The sequence below is a fragment of the Schistocerca gregaria genome, chromosome 1 (genome assembly GCF_023897955.1).
Source record: "Schistocerca gregaria isolate iqSchGreg1 chromosome 1, iqSchGreg1.2, whole genome shotgun sequence".
Lineage (NCBI taxonomy): Eukaryota > Metazoa > Arthropoda > Insecta > Orthoptera > Acrididae > Schistocerca > Schistocerca gregaria.
In genome coordinates, this window is record NC_064920.1 from 1,103,775,354 (window position 1) to 1,103,802,669 (window position 27,316).

Here is a 27,316-nt window from a genome sequence, read left to right on the forward strand (position 1 = left end):
TGTGTCGTACTTGTAAAGGCACATGTTCTAGCAGCACAGGTAGAGTATCCCGTATGAAATCATGATAACGTGCTCCATTGAGCGTAGGTGGAAGAACGTGGGGCCCAATCAAGACATCACCAACAATGCCTGCCCAAATGTTCACAGAAAATCTGTGTTGATGACGTGATTGCACAATTGCGTGCGGATTCTAGTCAGTCCACACATGTTGATTGTGAAAATTTACAATTTGATCACGTTGGAATGAAGCCTCATCCGTAAAGAGAACATTTGCACTGAGATGAGGATTGACACATTGTTGGATGAACCATTCGCGGAAGTGTACCCGTGGAGGCCAATCATCTGCTGATAGTGCCTGCACACGCTGTACATGGTACGGAAACAACTGGTTCTCCAGTAGCACTCTCCATACAGTGACGTGGTCAGCGTTACCTTGTACAGCAGCAACGTCTCTGACGCTGACATTAGGGTTATCGTCAACTGCACGAATTGCCTCGTCCATTGCAGGTGTCCTCGTCGTTCTAGGTCTTCCCCAGTCGCGAGTCATAGGCTGGAATGTTCCGTGCTCCCTAAGACGCTTCGAAACTCTTCCTGTCGGAACACCTCGTTTTGGAAATCTGTCTCGACACAAACGTACCGCGCCACGGCTATTGCCCCGTGCTAATCCATACATCAAATGGGCATCTGCCAACTCCGCATTTGTAAACACTGCACAGACTTCAAAACCACGGTCGTGATGAACACTAACCTGTTGATGCTACGTACTGATGTGCTTGGTGCTCGTACTGTAGAGCAATGAGTCGCATGTCAACACAAGCACCGATGTCAACATTACCTTCCTTGAATTGGGCCAACTGGCGGCGAATCGAGGAAGTATAGTACATACTGACGAAACTAAAATGAGCTCTAACATGGAAATTAAGCGTTTCCGGACACATGTACACATAACATCTTTTCTTTATTTGTGTGTGTGGAATGTTTCCTGAAAGTGTGGTCGTACCTTTTTGTAAGACCCTGTATATTGTCGGGTCCTGCTGCTTTCTTGTCCTTCAGTGCTTTTATTACTTATGCTACATCTTGTTGATTTGATCGGAAGGGTGGCTACAGGCTGCTGTACTGCGCCCGCCTGCGGTGGAGGGGAGGATGCGAGGCGCCGGTGGTGGGGGGAGCCGGACCCCGACAAGCGGATCGGCCACAGTCGCGCGCCAGCCGCCGAGCAGGGAAGTCGAGCTGGAGTTGCTCGCGGGCGAGGCGTGCCGAGGTGATACGAGGCGAGGCGAAGCGGTCGCGCGCCTTCCGCGCCGCGTTCGGTGAACAGGCACGGTCGGAACATGGGCGCACACGCGGTTCCGTACGGCGTGATGCAACTCCGATACTGCTGACGTGAACATACGACTTGTATACGGAGGCTGCAACAATACGTCAGATCCCTTGATGTTGGCCTCAGCTGCTTAAAGTCTCCTCTGAAATGCAGTGAAGTGCTTCGAATGTTTTACCCTATACTTAAGTCCAAAAATACATTAATTCCGCCATAAATAAGCACACCCCCTTTTAATAAATGCAACACTATTCAACCAATATTGGGCTTTATGTAGGACTCATATCAACGAAAGAAGAAGCAAGCGATGTTAATTATCGATATTTTCTTCTAAATTCGTTTCGCTTGGAAGCTTAATCGACATTTAACAGACTTTAAGTTCTTGTATATGTACCTTTTTATGGTGACTCTATTCACTGTCATCAATAAAGCCGTGTGATGACTGAGGGCAGTGCCTTTCAAGTTCAAGGAAGTCGTCACGGTCATAAAATTTGCGAAGTTTCTGTCAAGGTGGGATAAACGAGAAACTACTGGCCTACTGAGACGCGCGTCTTAGCAAATTACCGCAGTCAATATAGTGAGAAACTTAGTGAATGTTTTCCGTAACCGCAGCAATACGTTTATTCTGCATCATAGTTAATGAGAGTTCGTTTCCAGCGACGGGAACGATTCACTGAGAGAAGACGTTGTCAAGAGCCTAAGGAATTTGTTCTGTGTGTTTTTCATTTAGATTTTACCTTCCGAATTGTGGTCCAATGTCAAAGTACGAAACTGGCTGGAAAGATGCTCGTTCGGTCAAAGCTGTCAGTTTTGCAGCCGAGTGTGCTGGGAAACTGTCCAATGGATCGTGAGTTCGGCTTAGCCGGTGGATGTGGTATTGCCTGACACAAAATTTTTCAAGGAGATTCAATGTAACTGTCACTTAGCAACTAACGAGAGCGTAGTAAAACTGCCGATTAGAATACATCACTTTTTCCTGTCGCAGGATTATAAACTGGAGCTTCGAAAACCTGTGAATGTGTCAGAGTCTCTGACGGCAATCGTAAAGTGTAGTACACTTCATAGGAAAGTCCTCCCCCGGTAGCAGAGTGATAAGTGCGACAGACTGTCAATCCTAAGGAACCGGGTTAGATTCCCGGCTGGGTGGGAGATTTTCTCAGCTAAGGGACTGGGTGTTGTGTTGTCATAATCATCATTTCATCCCCATCGACGTGCAAGTCGCCGAAGTGGCGTCAAATCGAAAAACTTGCACCAGACGAGGGGTCTACCCGACGGGAGGCCCTCGTCACACGCCATTATTATTATTATTATTATTAATACTTCAAAGAAATATGCTGTAAGGCAGATTCGGAATGTGAGCGTCCACACAGGTCGGTATTTGATGTTCAGAGTCTATGGGATATGGTTTATACAGAAGAAATGACAGTGGAGGACAGGAAAAAGTGATTCGTGCGTAGTGCACTTACTCGCAGCAGAGCGAAAAGTGAATTAAAGGTGAAAATAAGTGATTGTTGTCAAAACTGTGTTATCAAAAGAACCGAACCGTCGTTCGTCGTGCCTGAATAAGTGGGTCGAGAAGTGTATTGCTCGTGATTGGCAAGGCACCGGGTTCGAATTCCGGTGCGCCGGCCGGAATCCATCTGCCGCGAAGTTCTCTACCGAGAGGAGTGTGGTGACTGGGCGTGTTTACAGTGTCTGTAGCGACGCGGAAACTGTCGGCGGCGGCCAGGTAGCACAGCGGGGCCAAGGGCGGCTACTGTGGGGGAGCGAGGCAGTGCGCATGCGCGCCGGCCGGCCCGGCTGCGTTCCGGCGGCGACCACTGCGCTCGCAGCAGTCCGTCCTCCGCGAAAGTCGCGCCTCCCCCGCCGTGACGCAGCGAAAGTCGCCGCGGCGCGGGCGCGTCCTAGTTCGCCGCTCGCTCCCGTTTGTCGCCAGTGCCTCGCGGTCCACACGGGACAACACTCGTACTCGCGCGCGCACGGACACCACCGCTCCTCCAGCGTCGACGCGTTCTTACACCTGCTGCAGCAGCCACGGCGAAAGGTTGCTGGAGGATTCGTCAGTACCATTCCGGTAAAGTGGTACCGGTAGCGAACAGGCATCCCTGTGACAGATGCCACAGTTAAAGCCTTCGACGGCGTTCCTTATTCTTGATGGACAGCTCGAACAGACTTCGACATTACGTCGCTACGACCATCGATAAACCACGCGGAAAAAGTGCTACGAAGCATTCTTGTTTATCATTGCTTGGTTTCACAGTGATCCCCTAGTGGTCTTACTAGTAATTACTGCACGATTCTATAGCATTATGATAAAAGTACGGACAGGTTCTGCTTTGCATCTGTCACAATCACGATTGTACACAGCGTGAATTACTAACTGCTGAGTGAATCAACAGGTGCCAACGACTGGGTGCTTCCGTATTCGATAGGCACCACTGTGGCAACTTTTTATTCGTAGAACCTGAATCGAACATAAGCGCTCAAATTTTGAATGCGGATGCAAAGAAGAACTGGAGTTGGCGCTTAGTCTTACGTGACCGAGCTACTGAGAAAGTCGCTGAGTGTGGTGCAACAAGTCTGCACTGAAGTTTTTCACCGCATCCCTCCGAACTGAATAGGCAAAGTGCGCGTATTAGCGTCACTTAATTCGTTTAAATATTTACATCTTCCACAGGGTTCAGTTTCGGGACCAAATTTACCAGAGCGCTTCGCGTGTGCACGTGCTGTGCATGGGTATGACAGCAGCAAAATTCTCTCGCTGCACTGTTGAGGCGACGAAGTGCAGTTCCGTTTGTCGAGTGGCTCGCTGTGCCGAACTGAGTAACACTAGAACGCTCGTCGTAGAGTTATAGCACAGGGACCGGCAGTGGAGTCGGAAGGGAGAGCGGGCGCGGGTGATGCTGGGGTCGGTACCCTGACAAGCGCAGTGTGTGGCACGCGATGGCCTTCCTGGGAGAGAACCTGACGGAGGTGGCGTCGACGGCGGCGGCGGCGGCGGGGGCGGCGGGGGCGGCGGCGGCGGCCACTGGGGACGGCTCGCTGTGGGGCGGCAAGCTGACGGCGATGCTGGGCCTCTGGCTGGGCTCGTTTCTGGCGGGGGTGCTGCCGCAGCTGCTGCGCGCCACGGTGGCGCCGCCCCCGCAGCTGCAGCCGGCCAAGGAGCTGGGCTTCTGCGCCCGCAACGAGGAGCTGCTCGTCTCGCTGCTGCTCTGCTTCGGCGGCGGCGTCCTGCTCTTCACCACCTTCATACACCTGCAGCCAGAGGTACCAACACTTGCACAACTCCGTAACCAACCTCTCATCACCAGTGCTATTATACTGCGTCCCTATCATCGCTACGTTCATACATCTGCAGCCAGAGGTACCAACACCTGCACAACTCCATAATTAACCTCTCACCACCAGTGCTATGATACTGCGTCCCCATCATCGCTACGCTCATACACCTGCAGCCGGAAGTACCAACAGCTGCGCAATTTCAAATAAACATGCCTCACTACCGGTGCTAATATACTGCGTCCTCCGCACCATTACTTTCATGCTCTTCCAGCCACAGGTACCAACACCTGCGCAACTTTAAAATAAACATCTCTCACTATCACAGCTACTATGCTACATCACTACTGGTCACTGTGCTATGTCACTACCGGTGCTAATATACTGGGTCATCCTCATCGCTACCTTCAAACACTTGCAGCCAGACATACCAACACCTGCGCAACTTCAAAATAATCATCTTTCACTACCACAGCTATTATAATGCATGTTCCTCTTTACCAGCTTCATACACATAGGTACCAACACCTGGGCAACTCCCAAATAAACATCTTTCACTACCGCTGCTATTATACAGCGTCCTTCTTTTCACTGCCACCTTCATACACCTGCAGCCAGAGTTGCATGACTTCAAAATAAACATCTCTCACAACCATTACTATTATATATGAAGATAATAACTGTTCTCGAAAGAACAGATACCATTGATGATCGTGCGGCTTCTTTAGAGTAAATGATAATTAATTGAAACCCTCAGCTGCCGACATACCTCGATGGGGACAGCTGAAATTGTGTGCTCCGACCGGGACTCGAAACCGGGATCTCCTGCTTGCATGGCTGACGCTCTATCCATCTGAGCCACCGAGGACATAGATGAATAGCGCGACTGCAGGGACTTATCTCTTGCACGTTTCCCGTGAGACCCACATTCCCAATTGTCCACAATCTGCATGCGTAATGTCCCTAATAGATACTTTGCCCATCCACTCATTACACGCGCCCACTAAGCCGACGATTCCCGTAAGAGTCTGGGCAACCTGTGCCCATTCGCACCGACGAAGGTTAAATGGCATATAGTTAAATGGCTACCGGCAGCCAGAGGTATCAACACCTGCACAAATTCAGAATAAACACCTCTCACAATTACTGATACTGTACTGACTACTAACAATACAATGTATTCTAATGAACAGTTTCCATTTCTTGAGGAAAGTCATTTTAGCGATGTAAAGTGATTTTTTAAAATGAGACCTTTAATTTACGGTTTAGCGATTATCGAACTTCTCCCGATTGGGCATTATAAAGCTACATCACACCAAAATTATGTTGTATGAAGCAACAAATGATGACGTCTGTAATAAGGGCTTTGCATAACCATACTAGCTATCGGCACAACTATCACATACTTGAAATGCGTATGTAAAATGGAAAACAAAACTACAATACTTAAGAGGATTTTGTATCTGTGCCAGAATAGAAGACATAAAGATGCCTCAATTATGCTTTATCATATAGATAAGAAAAATCCTGTCTTTTGCAACTGAAGGCTTTAACTGTATCCACTAAATATGTATCGCCTGTTCCTGTTAGGCAATTCAGTGGCCTGTAATATAAATAAAATTATTTAATTATACATATTTTGCTAGGATATCTGAAGTGATGCTTGACTACCTATTTAATTATCTGTTTACGAATACGGGGTGTCCAAGGAGAATTCGTCAGTATTTGAGGATATGGCAGAAACCATCATTTGAAGCAAAAAAACCGTCATATGGAATATGGGCTACTCAAATGGTTTCAGAAATGGAACACATTTAATGCATATTGTCATTTATTTTCTGTATTATTCAGTACGTTGTCTGACGTACACACCTGTACACATCTTTAGCTTTTAGTAAACAATACAAATTTGTTTTACAAACTATCAGCTGAAAAATACGTATTTTTGATGCATTCACCACTAATCAGTATTGCACACGTCGCATTACGGCTGGTCTACAGTTCACAATAGATATTCGAATATCCCACAGTCAACAGCAGGGCATTTGTGCACTCCTGGGATAACATGTTGTGTTGCTTGTCTGAGTGCCTCTACATGTTCGCTAACGAGGGTAGCAGCGTCGACGGCGCGACCGAGCATTCGTCCTGCGTATTCACCTTTCATTCGCACACGTCATCGTTCATACAACCATAAACAAAGGCATCCCGAGCAAAGAGGCTGAAAGCAATGAGGTAGTTTGGGCTAGAATAAAACCTCAAAGACGTTGGGTGAGTAAGACACATACGTGCGCACCACTAGCTCAAAAACAAATACACGTTAAATGTATTCTGTCTCGGAAACCATTCGGAATAGGGGACAAGTCCTCACATCCCTGAATATTAAACATTCCTCCTGGGACACCCTGTATAGGTTGTGTTTTTTACACTTATATTTATTTTATGTCATTTTCCCGTGTTCTACTGTATGTACTACATGATTCCAGTACAGGTTTTCGATACATAGATCACATTTTAATAAATTAGGTTGGATGATGGGGCATTGTGTGTGTGTGTGTGTGTGTGTGTGTTTATGAAAAGTTATGATAGCTACAAAGAACTGATACAGATCTCATATCAAAATATGTATAATTAAATAGTTTTCTTTATATCATAATCCACTGAAAAAGCCTAGCGTGGGTGAGCAATACACAGTTGGCAGACAAATAGAATATTCATTTGCGAGAGATGAAAGTTTTTTCTTATCTGCGTGATAAAGCACAACTAAAGTAACAACTACAAATACTAACTATAAACATGTGTTAGCCTAACTATTAAAACGGGAACAGATACAGTTACACCAACGTTTTACTATGCGCTGTATGCTGGCGCAGTGACAAAACCAGCATAAGAGTTGCGTTTTTTTTTCCATTTTACATGTGGACATCACGTCTGAAATAGGTGTTCCCTTACCAACTATATTTGTGCGAAATTCGTATTAGGGATGCCATGCCAAGTTCCTACTTGCGTGATAATTTTTGCTGTCATGCAACATGATAATGGCCAAGGGTTCGAAATTAGCTTATCGCTAAATTAGGAAATAAAATGTTTATTTCAAAATGAAATGACAGCCTACACAGGACAATAACTTCCCTCAGGAAATTCATAAGGATCCCACACCCTTCTGCGACCCTTCTCGCTATTATTGCACAAAACAATTAAATTTACAATTTGAGAAATATCCTTAGTCCCTATTTAAACAAGTCCACTATTTTAGCAATAACAATGCTAGGATAGTGCAATCATAATGAGTAATGAAGAAGGTTGTAAAAGAAAAAAAACCTGCTCAACTATTTGTTGTGACTCCTCGACGAACACGTAGCTCGTGGAAAGAATAATTTTGCATCTAGTTACTATGATCCCGGTTTCGATTTCAGCTAAGAACAGTGTGTGGTTAAAACATGTTGATTTATTGCCTTCGCATACCCCAATTTTGATGTTTCGACACTGGCTTCAAACTTATAACTTTTTCATTATAGTCGGTCACAATTGTTCCACAGATCAAAAGACTTATTTTCTCTTCAAAAAAGAGGTTTACACAACGGAAACAGTATATCAGTGCGTACACTCACACATTTCATTAGATAGAATCATTTGCAGTAGTTTCCAAGCATAAAATGTAATTGCAACTGTTTAACATGACAGCTTGGTCCAACGATTACTTCTCACGTTCGCCAACATTATATGACTACCAGTTACCAACCAAGATGAATAAAAATCGTGTATACACCAACGAAAATTTGTTACCTAACGAATGATCTTTTTGGACTTATTTTCAAAGTTTATAAGTATCAATTTGGCATAATGATGACTTCAAATTCAAATAACATTAAATACATTTCAAAATAAATCTAATATGTGAAAAATAATCAGGTTATTTAAAAGAAATAAAACACATACACATTATTAAAACTATACTAAACGTGAAATAATATTTTGAGTTTGCTGGTATCGTGTAATAAATTGATAAAGTGTGTTAGGTAATCCTTTTCTTAACTGTATCGAAAGATACAATACGTAATGAAAGATAAGCCAGTGGTCAGTTTGAAACCCAACCGAATGAAGGCTTCTGCAGCAGCTGTCACTTAGGTACCTTTCTTATTTCGTGATTTAGGTTTAGGTTGTTGTAGCGAGGTTTTCGGCAGTTGGTAGTATGCCGATGGGTATGTACTTCTGTGTTTAATATTCTTAAATTTTGTATCAACAGAAATTTTGAAGCTAGTGTGACTTCTTTTGAATGGAACGATGTACTTTTTAACGGGATTTGTACGGGCGTTGGATTTGAGTAGTCCGTGCAGCAGTTTTGGCCATAGTGCTGAGGTATTGTAATGGTCAGCATTCCTGCCTGGTAAGCAAGGAGACCCGGGTTCGAGTCGTAGCCGCGGCACAAATTTTAATTCATTAATTCAGCTTCCGTCATCATCGTAGAATTTCTAAGCTCTTGAAAACACGAGTACAGCCATACAACGGTTGTTAAAGTTCCCATGCCACATTTTGCAAAAGCATCCGAGAATGTGGAAAACCTGGAAAAGCAAAGCGGCCGAAATCGGCTGTTACGATCAAAACAGTGCCAAGAAGGGTTCCCACGGCAGACTCCTTCGTTAAATGCTGCTACAACGTGAGACTACACTGCTGTGATAAAACGAACTTCCTTTTTGCCGTTGTCTATACGACACAGTTACAGAGTCAGTTACTGTTGTTGTAAATGAAACTAAATTGAATGCTACCTTCTGGCGTATAATGTATGAGTAGGTGCTTGGGAAAACTATTTAAATTGTTTATAGTTCTGAATTTGGTATTTATAACTCCGTTTTTTGCTTTAGTTAATTGATTAAAACCAAGCATTTGACGCGAGAATAGAATTGCATAGCAGTAACATAAAATTGATGATAACGATATTTGTCTTTTATTCATCAATAGTATGGTCAAGTTGCACGTCGGCTTAGAGCGTAAATAATCCAGGTTCCTAGAGTATGAGGTGTTTTCCGACATTCTAAAGGAAAACCTGAACCTGTAGTTTGAATTTTCACTTGAATTTTGATACACTTCAGAAATTTTTCTGAATAACTCATTTAAAGAAATTTTCCGCAAAATCATTCTAGCACTGACCTTAAGACAATACACTCTAATATGACTGCGTCGGTGCAGGCGTCCAAGTGTTTATATAGCTAAACAATCAGAATTTTTACAACTACTGTTGGGTTTACAACTTTTAAATAAGCTGCAGTCAAGGAATTTTACTTGGGATTAATTGTACTGCAGTCTGGTGAAGAAAGTGAACACTACAGATAGATTGATTACTTAGAATAATAAAAGTGTAACATATACGTTTGAAAATTGATATATTAGAGGATTCAACAATACTCCAACGTTATTTCGTAATTACTGGCTACAGGACATGCAATTGGTAATATTTGAATAACATTATATCATTAAGTAGTTATGATTACTGTAATAGCCATTGTCAGAAATTACGCGTGTAACAGTAAATTTTAATAATTTCACATCGCATTCGATTTAAGTTTTTATGTATTCGATAAAAAATTACATAAATTGCAATATGTAGTGACATTTTACAAATAATGAACGTATACAATGGGACGAACACATAAACTTGTATGTTCCTGAACGAAACAAATTGTGGATCGTGTAGTATCTTAGTTACGGTATCGGTCACTTCACTATGGCGTGTCTCGGTCTTCTACTTTACAGTGTCCACACACTGAAGTGCCAAAGAAACTGGTATAGGCATGCGTATTCAAATACAGATATACTTAAACACGGAGAATACGGTGCTGCTATCTGCAACGCCTATATAAGGCAAGTGTCTGGCGCAGTTGTTAGATCGGTTACTGCTGCTACAACGGCAGGTTATCAAGATATAAGTGAGTTTTAACATCGTGTTACGGACGGCACACGAGTGATGTGACACAGCATCTTCGAGATAGCGATGAGTGGGTATTTTCCCGTACGACCATTTCACGACTGTACCGTGAATATCAGGAATCCGGTAAAACATCAGATCTTCGACATCGCTGTGGCCGGAAAAAGATCTTAGAAGAACGGGACCAACGACGACTGAAGAGAATCGTTCTACGTCACAGAAGTGCAACTCTTACGCAAATTGATGCAGATTTCAATGCTGGACCATCAACAAGTGTCAGCGTGCGAGTCATTCAAAGAAACATCGTCGATATGGGCTTTCGGTGCCTAAGGCCCTTGATGACGGCACGACAAAAAGCTTTACGCCTCGCCTGCGCCCGTCAACATCGACATTGGAATGTTGATGAATAGTAACATGTTGCCTGGTCGGACGAGTCTCGTTTCAAATTGTATCGAGCGGATGGACAGGTATGGAGACAACCTCATGAATTCATGGACCCTGCATGTCAGCAGGGGACTATTCAAGCTGGTGGAGGCTCCGTAATGGTGTGGGGCGTGTGCACTTGGCGTGATACGAAACCCCTGATACGTCTAGATACGAGTCTGACAGGTGACACGTACGTAAGCATCGTGTAAGCACCTGCAGACGTTCATGTCCATTGTGCGTTCTGTCGGCCTTGGAGAATTCCAGCAGGACAATGGGACACCTCACACCTCCACAATTGGTACAGTGTGTCTCCATAATCACTCTTCTGAGTTTAAACACTCCCGCTGGTCACCAAACTCTCCAGACATGAACATTATTGCGCATGTCTAGGATGCCTTGCAGCGTACTGTTCAGAAGAGATCTCCACCCCCGCGTAGTCTGAACAGCCCTGTAGGATTCATGACGTCAATTTACTCCAGCACTACTTCAGACATTCGCCGAATCCATGCCATGCTGCGGCATTTGTACGTGCTCGCGGGAGCTCTACACGATATTAGGAAGATGTACCAGTTTCTTTGACTCTTTGTTTTTCGTTTATGGCGAACGGTTTTTGTGGATACAAGTGAGCATTCGAAGGGCTTTATATGACGACAGGGACAAGGACGGGAGCCACACCTGGCTGTATTTACAACTTAATAGCCGAATTTGGCCGACTAGCCTTCAGTTCAGTTCCACTGTACTCGGATACTTCTGTAAAACTTTCTACATCATCATTAACAAACGTTATAGCACTGCAGTTGTCTTTCTCAGAGCTTTCAACTGTCGTTAAAAGGTACATAGATCCATTTAAAGAAATGTCATTCTCGCCTCAATGTGTCGATTGTTACGAGAGCGAAGCGAATAATCAAACAACAAAATTATGTCTGTGTGCTATCACGTACAGAAAATCTTTCGAAATGTCGAGCGGCCCAGAAAATAAAAGGGATGTCACGTATTGAGCAACTTGCACTATACAGTGTGGCTGACTGCTACAGATACAAGCGAGAGGAGAGAGTAGTGGAGAATGGAACAAACAAGTAATCCTAATAAACGTAGGCCCAGAACCAATAGCTTCATCTATCCGAGGTGTTATGACTGACGACCCGCCCTGATAGTCGCACACGTTGGCATTCCACTTCCGCGGTGCGGGGAGGCGCTCCGGCTCCGTTTCGGAAACGCCCGGCGTATTAACGATGAAGGCCGATGTGTCGCCCAGCCAAGATGCGGTGCTTAGGCTGCTTCGCACTTCCGACTAGGTGAACACCGGGCTGGCCTCCGCTTTTGCCTCAGTTACATGATTCACAAACATGTAACAAACTTTCGCTCTCTTTAACGTGGGGAAACACTAAACGGATGCAGTTCGGGTAGACAGATTCCGTCCCAGGGGTGAAAGGGGTGGCGACAGAAAGGGCTTCAGGCCCTCCTCTACCACTAACATTGTCAAATCGTAAAATTAACTTAACGATCTCGTGAAGATATGGGATAAAGGGGATAAAGACCAGGAAAGATAAGAAGAAGAAGACGAGGACATGAACACAATGTAACGGGAGGCCCCGAGAATCGAAGCTGCAGATATGTAAACATTTTACAATGTTCCATATGGCTACCGTCATGTGAGGGCAGGTTTCAAAACATCTTCACATCTATGACTTTTTTTTTTTTTTTGTAGCACTTGCAACCTACGTCCTCGATTATTTGCTGCTCGTGCCTTACACCTTTTTTCATCCGAGCGCTTCGTTCTTGTTCTTCTACTCTTATTGTTCCGTCATGGTGCTTGAACATACTGTACCTAATAGTCTTTCCCTGAAAATTACCCTTACTTTTCTCAGAATGTCAACATCTTGCACCATTTTATACTGTCGAAAGCTTTTACCAGGCCGATAAATCCAATGGACGTCTCTTGACTTTTCTTCAGTTTTGCTTCCATTATCAACCGCAACGTCAGAATTACCTTTCTGGTTCCTTTACCGTTCCTAAAGCCAAAGTAATCGTCATCCGATACATCCTCATTTTCCTTTTCCGTTCTTCTGTACGTGATTCTTGTCAGCAACTTGGATGCGTGAGCTGTTAAATTGATTGTGCAATAATTCTCCCACTTTTCGGATCTTACAGTCTTCAGAATTGAGTGGATGATGTTTTGCCGCCTGAATTATAGACTGGTGTCCAAAATTTAAGCAACAAACCGCTTTTTCCTCGTCCTTTGTCTAATTCACAATATAATCATACAAACTGTCAACAGATATCCGTAAGATCGTGTTCGGCACGGAAGATGGCAGTCCGGTCAACGGGCTACAACGCCAGCGATGACGTCACGGCACCTATCAAATGAGGTAGTGTTTCCTGGGCAGCCCAAAATCCACAATCGCTGTGTACACGGTCACAGACGTTGCGGTTTTGCACAGAGAAGACGCCTACCAGGCTCTCTGCGGTGGACGGCCACAGGAAAAATGGAAGCAGGTTAGTCGCAAACTGATGTGGCCCGATGGATTAATGTGAATCGTTGTCTTGTTTCTCAAATGAGGCGACAGTTTATAGACAGTGCAACTGTGTCCCGAAGACCAGGCCAACGCCAACCACGTGTGACATCAGAAAGAGAGCGCCTTTATTTAGCTGTAAAGACACGACGGTACCGCGTTAGTACTGCACAACTGGCATCTGATCTCGCAGCATACACTGGACGTGTTGTATCGAAGAAAACGGTGTACAGAAGGCTTCGGAAGAGTGGTCTTTACTGTCAGAGATGTGCTGGATGTGTACCTCTGACGCGTCTTCACAAAAGGGAGCGTCTAGAGTGGAGCTGTCAAGATGCCACCTAGACGGTCGAAAAATGAGCCACTATTCTTTTCACAGATGAGTCCCGATTTGCTCTGGGCAGTGAGCATCGACGGATCGGCATCTGGAGCGAACGTGGAATGCGATTTAGGGATCCAAACATTGTGGAAAGAGACCGATATCGAGGAAGATCCCTAATGGTGTGAGCAGGGATTATGTTGACCACTCGAACACCTCTTCATGAGACTGCAGGTGAATCGGCAGGTTTTAACTGCTGTAAGGTATCTTGATGAGACCTTGGGGCCTCATTTGCGGTTGTTACGAGGTGCTGTTGACTCACACTTCGTATTGATGGACGATAATGCCCGACCTCATAGAGAACAAGTGTTTGGTGTTTTCTTGCAAGCAGAAGGTATTGCACACATAGCGTGGCCTGCTCGCTCTCCAGATTTGAATCCCATAGATCATGAACTAGGGAAGTGGGTTGCATCACGTCAGCATCCATCAACCAATCAACAAGACTTGAGAGCAGCTCTGCAAGAAGAACGGGTGTCATTGCCTTACCATTAGATTGATGATGTCAGGCTTGTATTGCTACCAAAAGTATTCACACCCTACACTGAGCACATTAACCAGTTGTCGGAATGTGTGTGCAAATCCGTTAAGTTGGAAAAAACGAATAACATTTTTGTCTAGCATTACGCATGTTGCAGTTGTTTATGTACTTTACTTTTTACATTGTTTCTACTGTATTATCATCTATTTATACTGTTTTGTAACAAAATTAACACAATCTTGAAAAATTTCCGTTTGTTGCTTTAATTTTGGACAGCAGTGTACATTCGACACAGCAACGTGAATACTTGTTTTGTTGCCATTTCCCCCAATGATTTTAGAAATTCTGATCGAATGTCATCTACCCCTTTTGTATTATCTGATCTTGGGTCGTCAAAAACTCTTTTAAGCTATGATTCTAATACTGAATCACCTTTATCCTTTCTCTTCCCTATCAATTCGCATTTCTTCTTCTATCACTTCGTCTTTCCCCTCGTAGAGGCGAACAGTGAATCCCTTCCACCTATCTGCTCTGTCCTCTACATTTAACAGTGGTATTCCCTTTCAGTCTTAATGTTCCCATACTTGACTTTAATTTCACCGAAGTTTGTTTAGACTTTTGGATTAGTTCTTCCGACTGTTATTTCTTTTTCGATTTCCTTACATTTCTCATGCAACCATTTCGCCTTAGCTTCCCTGCACTTCCTGTTTATTTCGTTCCGAAATGATTTGCATAATCCTGAATTTTCCTGAATATTTTCATACTTTCTTCTTTGGTCGATCATCTAAGTATTTCTTCTGTTATCAATGAGTTCTTGCCAATTACCTTCTTTGAACCTATGTTTTTCTTTCCAGCTCCCGTGATTGCCCTCTTTAGAGACATCCATTCCTCTTCAACAGAACCGCCTGCTCAGCTATCCATCATCACGGTATCTACAGCATTAGAGAACTTCAAGCGTGTCTCTTCATTCTTTAGTACTTCCGTATCCCACTCCCTTGCTCACTGATTCTTCCCTACTTGTCTTTTAAACTTCCACCTACTCTTCTTCATTACTTAATTGTGATCCGAGGGTGTATCTGCCACTGGATAATCTTTACAATCCATTATATGATTTCAGAACCTCTGCATGACTATGAAGTAATTCAACTGAAATCCTTCCGTATCTCTTGCTCTTTTCCAAGTATACGTCCTTCTTTTTATGATCCTTGACCAAAGTATTCGCTAATTACTAACTAATATTCATTGCAGGATTCAACAAGTCCTTCGTCTATATCGTTTCTACTACCAAGCCCATATTTTTCCGTAACCACTCCTTGTATTCAAGGGAAATGCAAAGGCTCAATCTAGATACAGTAGGAGTCAGTGAAGTGAAGTATAAGAAGACAAGGATTTCTGGTCAGATGAGTATAGTCTAAGATCAACAGCAGCAGAAAATGGTATAACAGGAGTACGAATCGTTATGAATAGGAAGGTACTGCAGAGAGTGCGTTTCTGTGAACAGTTCAGTGACAGGGTCAATCTTATCAGAATCGACAGCAAACCTACACCGACAACGATACTTCAGGTATACATGCCAATGTCGCAAGCTGAAGATGAAGAGACAGAGAAAGTGTATGAGGAGATTGAAAGCGTAATATATTATATAAAGAAGGATGAAAAAACTAATAGTCATGGGGGACTGGATTGCAGTTGTAGGAGAAGGAGTAGAATAAAAGGTTACAGGAGAATATGGGCTTGGGACGAGGAATGAGAGAGGAGAAAGACTAATTGAGTTCTGTGACATGTTTCAGGCCTCTCTTTGATACTAGTAGACTTCTCCTGGCCAGGAGTCCCATTCTTCTCATTGCTCGACAGCTTTTGATGTTCTCTTTGCTCCGTCCGTCATAGGTTATTTTTCTGCCCAGATAGCAGAATTCCTTAACATCATCTACTTCGTTACCATCAATCCTGATGTAAAATTTCTCACTGTTCTCATTTCTGATACTTCTCATTACTTTCGTCTTACTTCGATTTACTCTCATTCCGTATTCTGTAATCATTAGATTGTTCATTCCATTCAACATATCATGTAATTCTTTTCACTTTCACTGAGTATAACTATGTTATCAGCGAATCCTATCGTTGGTATGTCTTAACTCTGAGTTTTAATTCTACTCCTGAACCTTTCTTTTATTTCCATCATTGGTCTTTCGATGCACAGATTGAACAGTAGGAGTGAAAGACTATATCCCTGTCTTACACCCTTTTTAATACGAACACTTCGTTGTTGATCATCCACTCTTATTAATCCCTTTTGACTCTTGTGTATATTGTATATTATCCCTCTCTCCCTATAGCTTACACCTATTTGTCTCAGAATTTCTTGTGTATATTGGATACTACCCCTCTCTCCCTATAGCTTACACCTATTTGTCTCAGAATTTCGAACATCTTGCTCCATTTTAAATTGTCGAACAGATCCTATGAACTTGTCTTGAGTTTTCTTTAGTCTTGCTTCCATTATCAACCGCAAAGTCAGAATTCCCTCTCTCTTGCGTTCACCTTTTTTAAAACCAAACAGATCGTCATCTAGCACATCTTCAATGTTCTCTTCGATTCTTTTGTTTATTATTCTTGTCAGCAATTTGGATGCCTGAGCTGTTAAGCTGATTGCGCGATAATTCTCGCAAATTCAGTCTTCCCTTCGAAATAGTGTAGATGATATTTACGCGAAGTCAGATGGTATGTCGTCAGATTCATACATTCTACACATCAACGTGAGAATACTCTTTTAATTGCCACTTTCCCCAGTCATTTTAGAAATTCTGATGGAATGTTATCTATCCCTCCTGCCTTATGTGATCTTAAGTACTCTAAAGCTCTCTTAAATTCTGATTCTAATACTGGATCTACTACCTCTTATAAACTGACTCCTGATTCTTCTCCTATCATATCAGACAGATCTTCCCTCTCATAGGAGGCCTTCAATGTACTCTTTCCAACTATCTAACCACTAACAGTGGAATTCCCGTTGCACTCTTAATGTTACCACCCTTGCTTTTAATGTCACCGGAGCTTGTTGTGACTTTCCTGTATGCCGAGTCAGTCCTTTCGACAATCATGTATTTTTCGATGTCTCTACATTTTTCCTGATCCACTTCGCCTTAACTTTCCAACACTTCCCATTTATTTCATTTCTCAGCATCTTGTATTTCTCTGTACCTGAGTTCCCGGAACATTTTTTTTTACTTCCTCCTTTCATCAATCAGCCTAAGTATTTCTTCTGTTACCCATGGCTTCTTCGCAGTTAGAATCTTCGTACCTATGTTTTCCTTCCCAACTTCTATGATGGCCCCTTTTAGAGATGCCCATTCCTCTTCAACTGTACTGCCTGCTGAGCTATTCCTTATTGCTGATTCTATAGCCTTAGAGAACTTCAAGCGTATCTCGTCATTCCTTAGTACTTCCGTATCTAACTTTTATGCGCATTGATTCTTCCTGACTTGTATCTTAAACTTCAGCCTACTCTTCTTCACTACTAGTTTTGATCTGAGTCTATATCTGCTCCTGGGTACGCCTTACAATTCAGTAACTGATTTCGGAGTCTGTGTCTGACCATGATGTAATCTAACTGAAATCGTCCCGCATCGCCCGGTCTTTTCCAAGTATACCTCCTCCTCTTATGATTCTTGAACAGGGTATTCGCCATTACTAACTGAAACTTGTCACAGAACTCAATTAGTCTTTCTCCTCTCTCATTCCTGGTACCAAGACCATATCTTCCTGTAACCGTTTCTTTTACTCCTTCCCATACAACTGCGTTCCTTTCCCCCATGACTATTAGATTTTCATCTCCCTTTGGGTATTGTATTATCCTTTCAATATCTTCATATACTTTCTGTATCTCTTCATCTACACCTTGCTATGTCGGGATGTATACCTGAACTATAGTTGTCGGTATTGGTCTGCTGTCGATTCTGATAAGACCAACCCTATCACTGAACTGTTCACAGTAACACACTCTCAACCCTACCGTCCTATTCTTAACGAATCCTCCCTCGTTGTACCATTTTCTGCTGCTGTTGATATTACCCTATACAGAAATCCTTGTCTTCTTTCCATTTCACTTCACTGACCACTACTATATCTACTGTTCATACGAGTGTAATTTATGACTGTAATGTAAACAAACTGTGCCACAATGCTCTTATCGTTTATTTAAGTCCAGAATGTTTATCCATCTGACCTCTTTCAAGTTGCCGCATACATTGCAGGTTCTGAAAACTCCGGAAATATGTGGTAAGATCTTATAGGACTAAACTGCTCAGATCATCAGTCCCTAAGCTTACGAACTACTTAATCTAACTTAAACTAACTTACGCTAAGGACAACAAACACAGCCATGTCCGGGAGAGGACTCGAACCTCCGACGGGGAAAGCCGCGTGGACCGTGTCAAGGCGCCTGGGACCGCGCTGCTAGACCTCGCGGCGTAGGGATCTGAAACACTGTAGGTACGAGACGTGTTTTTCAAATAAATACCGTATACAGATAAAAAAAGACGTGTTAAGATGTCTCAGTTATTTTATTTGTACATGAAAGCCTGTACCTTAATCTAGGCACTGACGCCATTACACTTTGATTCTTCCTTGTTTACGTTGTGTACTGAGTGTTTAAGAAGCCTCCGACAATCGTGAGTCCCGCCGACTGTGAAGTACGGGCTGTTATCAGATTTCTTAGTGTTAAAGGCCTAAAAGCGATCGATATTCATCTTGAGATCTGTGCAGTGTACGGAGAAAACATTATGAATGATGGAATGATAAAGACGTGTGTGAGAGCATTTAAAGATGGCCGCACAAATGTGCATCATGAACAACGGAGTGGGCGTCCTTCGGTCGTTAATGAACGTTTGGTGCAGGAAGTGAACAATAAGGTGAGAGAAAGCAGACGATTTACGGTTTCCTCCTTGCGGGATGATTTCCTAATGTTTCTCGTAGTGTTTTGTATGGCACTGTGACTGAGCACATGAATTACCGAAAATTGTGCGCACGTTGGGTACCGAAAATGTTGACGAATGTGCACAAAACCAAACGTTTAGACGGTGCATTTACTTTCCTTGAGCGGTACCACAACGACGGTGATGATTTCTTAAGCGAAATTGCTACGGGCGATGAAACATGGGTGGCCTACGTCACACCAGAATCAAAGCAACAGTCAATGGAAATTGAGGAAGGGCATCGTTTTGCTGCAAGACAATGCCCGTCCGCATGTGGCGAATCAGACCAAAGATCTCATCACATCTTTTCGATGGGAAACTCTAGATCATCCTCCGCACAGCCCCGATCTTGCGCGCAGTGATTATCATCTGTTCCTGCAGTTGAAGAAACACCTGGGCGGCCAGCGTGTTCAAGACGATGACGAAGTCAAAACAGTGGTGATGCAATGGTTAACAAGTCAGGCGGCAGACATCTATAAGGAGGGTATTCAAAACCTCGTACAACGTTATGACAAGTGCCTCAATATTGACGGAAATCATGTAGAAAAGTAAATTAAGATACAGGCTTTCATGTAAAAATAAAATTATTGAGATATCTTAGCACGTCTTTGTTTTTAAATTTCAAAACGGTACTTACTCAAAAAACACCCCTCGTATGTTCATTAGCCGGTGTGCTATTGAGGAGAAAGACCCTGCACTGTTGGTAAAGTTGTTATATCCTAAAGGCAGCAATAGCAGCGCTACATTGCAGGAATATCGGCGACAGAAACAGCTGGAAAGAGACTCCACGTCAGTAACTGGATTATAGAAAATGATCAAGGAATTTGAAGAAACAGGTGAATTAGGCAGTGCAGCATTCCATGGCGGTTGTTGATGAAGTTGCTGTAGGTGTTGCTGACAGTGCAGCACATGACTCATTTACTGCAGTCAGTGCTCGAGCTCTGTCATGGGAATTGTCTCTCCCCTGGTGAGCAGTTCAAAAGATTTGGCGGCGGATCTAACACTGATATCCTTACAAAATTCAGAATGTTCACCAAATGAACTCCAAGATGGGCTAAAACGCCCTGACAATGCGTTTCATTTTTTTAGCCAGCATGTACATGGGTGACATGTGGCCGGGGAATATTCTGTGGAGGAACGAGCCACATTTTACTCTGCACAGTGCGTGAATTCACAGAACAGTCACATATGGGGTTCTGCTCCCCATATCCGAGAGTTCTGTGCATTCAAGGCAGCATGCAGAGTAAAATGTGCCTCGTTCCTCCAAAGAACACTCTGCTACGCGAGATATTGTGCAGGCACATGCACTACACTCAGTTTGATCTCTTAGCAACAAATAATCCTAAGTTAATAACGAGCATCAAACCCGATTCAGGGATTAGTGAACACAGGGTTGTCGTAACAGGACTGAGTACTGTAATCCCCAAATCCTCGGAAAATAAGCGAAAGATATACCTATTCAGAAAAGCAGATAAAAATTCACTTGCCGCCTTCCTTAGAGAGAATCTCCACTCATTCCAAATTAATAATATAAGTGTAGACCAGATGTGGCTTAAATTCAGAGAAATAATATCGACAGCAATTGATAGATTTATACCAAAAAAATTAATAAACGACGGAGCTGATCCTGCTTGGAACACAAAACGGGTTAGTACACTGTTGCAGAAACAAAGAAACAAACATGCACAAATTTAAACAGACGCAAAAGCCCCAAGATTGGCGATCTTTTACAGAAGCTCGAAATTTAGCGCGGACTTCAATGCGAGATTCCTATAACAGATTCCACGACGAAACTTTGTCTCGAAACCTGGCAGAAAATCCGAAGAGATTCTGATCGTATGTGAGGTATGTTAGCGCCACAAAACAATCAATTCCTTCTCTGCACGATAGCAATGGAGATAATATCGAAGACAGTGCTGCCAAAGCAGAGTTACTAAACACATCCTTCCGAAATGCCTTCACAAAAGAAGACGAAGTAAATATTCCAGAATTCGAATCGAGAGCAGCTGCCAACATGAGTAACGTAGAAGTAAATATCGTCGGAGTAGTGAAGCAACTTAAATCACTTAACAAAAGCAAGCATTCTAGTCCAGACTGTATACCAATTAGGTTTCTTTCGGAGTATGCTGATGCAGTAGCTCCATACTTAACAATCGTATACAACCGTTCGCTCGACGAAAGATCCGTACCCAAAGACTGGAAAGTTGCACAGGCCACATCAATATTCAAGAAAGGTAGTAGGAGTAATCCACTAAATTACAGGCCCATTTCGTTAACGTCGATGTGAGCAGGAATGTAGAACATATATTGTGTTCGAACATTATAAATTACCTCGAAGAAAACGGTTTATTGACACGCAGTCAACAGAGGTTTAGAAAACATCGTTCCTGTGAAACACAACTAGCTTTTTATTCACATGAAGTGCTGAGTGCTATTGACAAGGGATTTCAGATCGACTCCGTATTTCTGGATTTCCGGAAAGCTTTTGACACTACCACGCAAGCGGCTCGTTGTGAAATTGCGTGCTTATGGAATATCGTCTCAGTTATAAGCCTGGATTTGTGATTTCCTGTCAGAGGGGTCACAGTTCGTAGTAACTGACGGAAAGTCATCGAGTAAAACAGAAGTGATTTCTAGAGTTCCACAAGGTAGCGTTATAGGCCCTTTGCTGTTCCTTATCTATATAAACGATTTTGCAGGCAATCTCAGCAGCCGTCTTCGGTTGTTTGCAGATGACGCTGTCGTTTATCGACTGATAAAGTCATCAGAGGATGAGATCAAAACAAACTGCAAAAAGATTTAGAAAATATATCTGAATGGTGCGAAATGTCTCAGTTGACCCTAAATAACGAAACGTGTGAGGTCGTTCACACGAGTGCTAAAAGGAACTCGTTAAACTTCGGTTACACGATAAATCAGTCTAATGTAAAAGCCGTGAATTCAACTAAATACCTAGGTATTACGATTACGAACAACTTAAATTGGAAGGAACTCATAGAAAATGTTGTGGGGAAGGCTAACCAAAGACTGCGTTTTATTGGCAGGACACTTAGAAAATGTACACTACGCTTGTCCGTCCTCTTTTAGAATTCTGCTGCGCGGTGTGCGATCCTTACCAGATAGGACTGACGGAGTACGTTTTGTACTGTCGCAAAATATGGGAGAGAGTGTCACAGAAATAATAAAGGATTTGGGATGGACATCATTAAGAGAAAGGCGTTTTTCGTTGCGACTGAATCTCCTCATGAAATTCTAATCACCAAGTTTCTCCTCCGAATGCGAAAATATTTTGTTGACACCGGCTTACATAGGAAGGAACGATCACCAAGATAAAATAAGGGAAATAAGAGCTCGTACGGAAAGATACAGGTGTTCATTCTTTCCGCGCGCTATACGAGACTGGAATAATAGAGAATTGTGAAGGTGGCTCGATGAACCCTCTGCCAGTCACTTAAATGTGATTTGCGGAGTATCTATGTAGATGTAGACGAGCTCCTTAATTCTCGATCTGTTTTATCTTACTGTGCACGATGCCGTGAATACACTATCGCATAAGGCGTTGTGCTCCGCCACATGTTGTCCAGGTACGTCCGCTACACTCAGCTTATGTGGATGTGTGGTGTGGTGTGGTTTCACAAGCTCCTTCATTCTCGGTCCGTTTTTCTTCGAGGAAGTGACGCCTCGCATGCCTGTTGAGTGTGCAGTGACATCTGCACGTTATAAGGACTTCCGTGTAGAATACGTGATTCCAGCTTTGCAGGAACCAACTCTGTCCACACCATTAATTTAGCGGATGGCACAACATGTCGCTTGCCAGGTGAAAGATTTGCTTCGAGAAACCTTCGGTAACGACCGCGTCACCTCTAGGCAATATCAAGTTGTGTGGGCTTCCGGACCCCGAGCTTAAATCCATGTGACTTCTGTTTGTCGGGATATCTGAAAGCTGGTGTCTGTCAGGAATGTATCCGGACTCTTCCTGGTCTGAAGGATGGCATACTATGATATGTCACACTGGTTACACAGGGTACGTTGCTAGCAACGATCGACCATGCCGCGTTATGGCTGCAGCACATTTCTGAGCTAGGATATCATACTGAGCATATGTAGCTTGTGACCATATCCTAATAAACGGGATATAACCACCCTTAGCTTGTGTCTACATCTACATCTGCGTGATTACTCTGCTGTTCACAATAAAGTGCCTGGCAGAGGGTTCAATGAACTACCTTAAAACTGCCTCTCTACCGTTCCACACTCGAACTGCAAACCGGAATAACGAGCAATTAAATTTTTCTGTGCGAGCCCTGATTTCTCTTATTTTCTTGTGATGATCATTGCTCCCTCTGTAGGTGGGTACCAACAGAATGTTTTCGCAATCGGAGGACAAAACTGGTGATTGAAAGTTCATAAGAAGCTACCGTCGCAACGAAAAACGCCTTTGTTTTAATGGTTGCCACTCCAATTCACGTATCATGTCTGTGACACTATCTCCCCTATTTCGCGATAATACAAAACGAGCTGCCTTTCTTTGTACTTTTTCGATGTCATCCGTCAGTCCCACCTGAAGCGGATCCCACACCGCACAGCAGTACTCTAGCATAGGGCGGACAAGCGTGGTGTAAGCAGTCTCTATAGTAGACCTGTTGCATCTTTTAAGTGTTCTTCCAGTGAATCGCGGTCTTTGGTTTGCTCTACAAACAACATTATCTATGTAATCGTTCCAATTTAGGTTCTGTAATTGTAATCCCTAAGTATTTAGTTGAATTCACAAAAATGGTTCAAATGGCTCTGAGCACTATGTGACTTAACTTCTGACATCATCAGTCGCCTAGAACTTAGAACTAATTAAACCTAACTAACCTAAGGACATCACACACATCCATGCCCGAGGCAGGATTCGAACCTGCGACCGTAGCGGTCGCTCGGCTCCAGACTGTAGTGCCTAGAACCGCACGGCTACTCCGGCCGGTTTGAATTCACACCCTTCAGATTTGTGTGACTTATCGCGTAATCGAAAATTAGCTGATTTCGTTTAGTACTCATGTGAATATCTTTACAGTTTTCCTTATTCAGGGTGAACTGCCACTTTTCGCACCATACACATATCTTATCTAAATTATTTTGCAAGTCTTTTTGATCATCTGATGACTTTACAAGACGGTAAATGACAGCATCATCTGCAAACAATCTTATGTCGTTAATATAGACCAGGAACAATAAGGGCCTATAACACTTCCTTGGGGAACGCCGGATATGACTTCTGTTTTACTCGATGACTTTCCGTCTATTACTACGAACTGTGACCTTTCCGACAGGAAATCACGAATCCAGTAGCACAGCTAAGGCGATACTCCGTAGGCACGCAGTTTGATTGGAAGACTTTTGTGAGGAACGGTGTCGAAAGCCTTCTGGAAATCCTAAAAGTGTGGAATCAATTTGACGTCCCCTGTCGATAGCACTCATTACTTCATGAGTATAAAGAGTTAGTTGTGTTTCACAAGAACGATATTTTCTGAATCCGTGCTGACTATGTGTCAATAAATCGTTTTCTTCGAGGTACTTTATAGTGTTCGAATACAGCATATGTTCCAAAACCCTACTGGAAATCGACGTTAGTGATATAGGCCTGTAATTCAGCGGACTACTCCTACTTCCCTCATTGGGTATTGGTGTGAGCAACTTTCCAGTGTTTGGCCGTTCCTTCCCTTCTCCTGCACTTTACGTCACATTCTGGCTGATCACATCGCCTATTTTCGCCTGGTGTCACAAAGTGGAAATATTATTTTTTCAGCATACGCCGTGAGCTCTCCGATTAACGAACATACGTACGATGTTTCAGCGTCCTGCGATGTATACAGCCCGCACCGCAGCACTCGGAACACTGTTTAATTTTAACCACACGGCAGTAGTGCACAATGGCAGGAAATAAAGTCCAAGCGGAATGTTTCTGTAGACTTGTACGAGTATGTACACACACTGAACATCACCGAATTACAGGAATATCCCGCACCTGTTGTGCTACTGCCAGCACAAAAGGAATAGGAGAGATATGCGCTTTATTTAAATAAACGCGCTTGGGTGTTCACGACGGCCAAACGCTCGCATCTGAGGAGTCGCCGCCAGCGGTCGCCAGCAGCAGGCACGAGTGAAATAACAGAATTAAAACGCCCCCCACGCGCGCACATCACCATTGGAAGATAGAAGTATAGATAGTATGACCTGTCGCTACTTGACTATGCGCTGATAAGCATCTCCAGAGGCTAAAATTTGTGCAGTGGACGCCATATGTAGACAGCCTTATACTTTTTTTTAAGTCATCAAAAATGTTAAAATGTGTATGAAAACTTATGGGACTTAACTGCTAAGGTCATCAGTCCCTAAGCTTTCACAGTACTAAACCTAAACCATCCTAAGGACAAACACACACACCCATGCCCGAGGGAGGACTCGAACATCCGCCGGGACCAACCGCTCAGTCCATGACTGCAGCGCCCTAGCCGGCCGCGGTGGTCTCGCGGTTCTAGGCGCGCAGTCCGGAGCCGTGCGACTGCTACGGTCGCAGGTTCGAATCCTGCCTCGGGCATGGATGTGTGTGATGTCCTTAGGTTAGTTAGGTTGAAGAAGTTCTGAGTTCTAGGGGACTGATGACCACAGCAGTTGAGTCCCATTGTGCTCAGAGCCAGTTGAACCATTTTTTTGCAGCGCCCTAGACCGCTCGGCTAATCCCGCGCGGCTTTTAAGCCATCTGTTTTCTGACTGGTTAGAAGTTGCCCTCCTCGAATACCTCTCCTGCGCCGACCTCTTCATCACACAATAGCACTTGCAACATACGTCATGAATTATTTGCTGGATTTATTCCAATTTCTGTCTACTTCTACAGTTTTTGCCCTTTACAGTTCCCTCTAGAACCATAGAAGTCATTCCCTGATGTCTTAACGGATCCTTTTATCCAGTCCCTTCTCCTCGTCAGTGTTTTCCGCAAATTCCTTATTTTCCGACTGCGTAGAACCTCCTCATTCCTTGCCCTATCAATCTACCTCATTTTCAACAATAGTCTGTAGCACCACATCCCAAATGCTTCGATTCTATTCTGTTCCGGTTTTCGCACAGTCCATGTTTCACTACCATACAATATTGTGCTCCAGACGTACATCCTCAGAAATTTCTTCCTCAAATTAAGGCCAATGTTTGATACCAATAGACTTCTCTTGGCCAGGAATGCCTTTTTTGCCACAGCTAGTCTGCGTTTGATGTCGTCCTTGATCCGTCCGTCACTGGTTATTTACGGCCTAGATGGTAGAATTCGTGAACTTCATCTACTTCGTGGCAATTAATCCTGATGTTAATTTTCTAACTGTTCTCATTTCTGCTACTGCTCATTACTTTCGTCTTTCTTCGATTTAGTCTCAGTCCATAATCTGTGCTCATTAGTCTCTTCATTCCATTGAGCAAATCATGTTATTCGTCTTCACAATCACTCAGGATAGCAATGTCATCAGTACATCGTATCACTGATATCCTTTCAACTTGAATTTTAATTCCACTCCTGAGCATTTCTTTTATTTCCATCATTGCTTCCTCGATGTACAGATTGAACAGTAGTGGCGAAAGGCTACTCCCCTGTCTTACAGCCTTTTTATTTCGAGCACTTCGTTCTTGGTCGTCCACTCTTATTATTCCTTCTTGGCTCTTGTATGTCCTCCCTATAGGTTACCCCTTTTATAACTGTAATACTTCCCGAAACGAGGCGTTATTGACATCCCATGAGCCTGACGTATTTTTATCCGTAGCAGTACCTGTACAGTATCCATTCTTGCGTAGGATGTACTATATTTAATGTCATTGTCATTGTCAAAGTCAATGTCACTACAGCAGTACACTGCACGATGCAAGGTATGATCTGCCTTCGAACATTACAGTATGTGTTATGTTCTTGAAAATTACCTTTCGTCAACACAATAATGTACGATACGTATTAAACAAGTTTCCCCGTATAGAGCCCCACACATGCGCTTTGGTTGTGACCTTTTTAA

General features: G+C 43.4%; 1 protein-coding gene across 1 annotated transcript in view; it reads left to right on the forward strand.

Annotated features, from left to right (window-relative positions):
• Nucleotides 1-4,261: 4,261 nt before the first annotated feature.
• The window catches only part of LOC126291516 (uncharacterized), a 632,182-nt gene continuing 609,127 nt past the window's right edge, over nt 4,262-27,316 (forward strand). The window contains exon 1 of the mRNA XM_049985057.1: nt 4,262-4,585. Coding sequence (XP_049841014.1) covers nt 4,262-4,585 — 324 coding nt within the window. The remainder of the gene's footprint in view (nt 4,586-27,316) is intronic.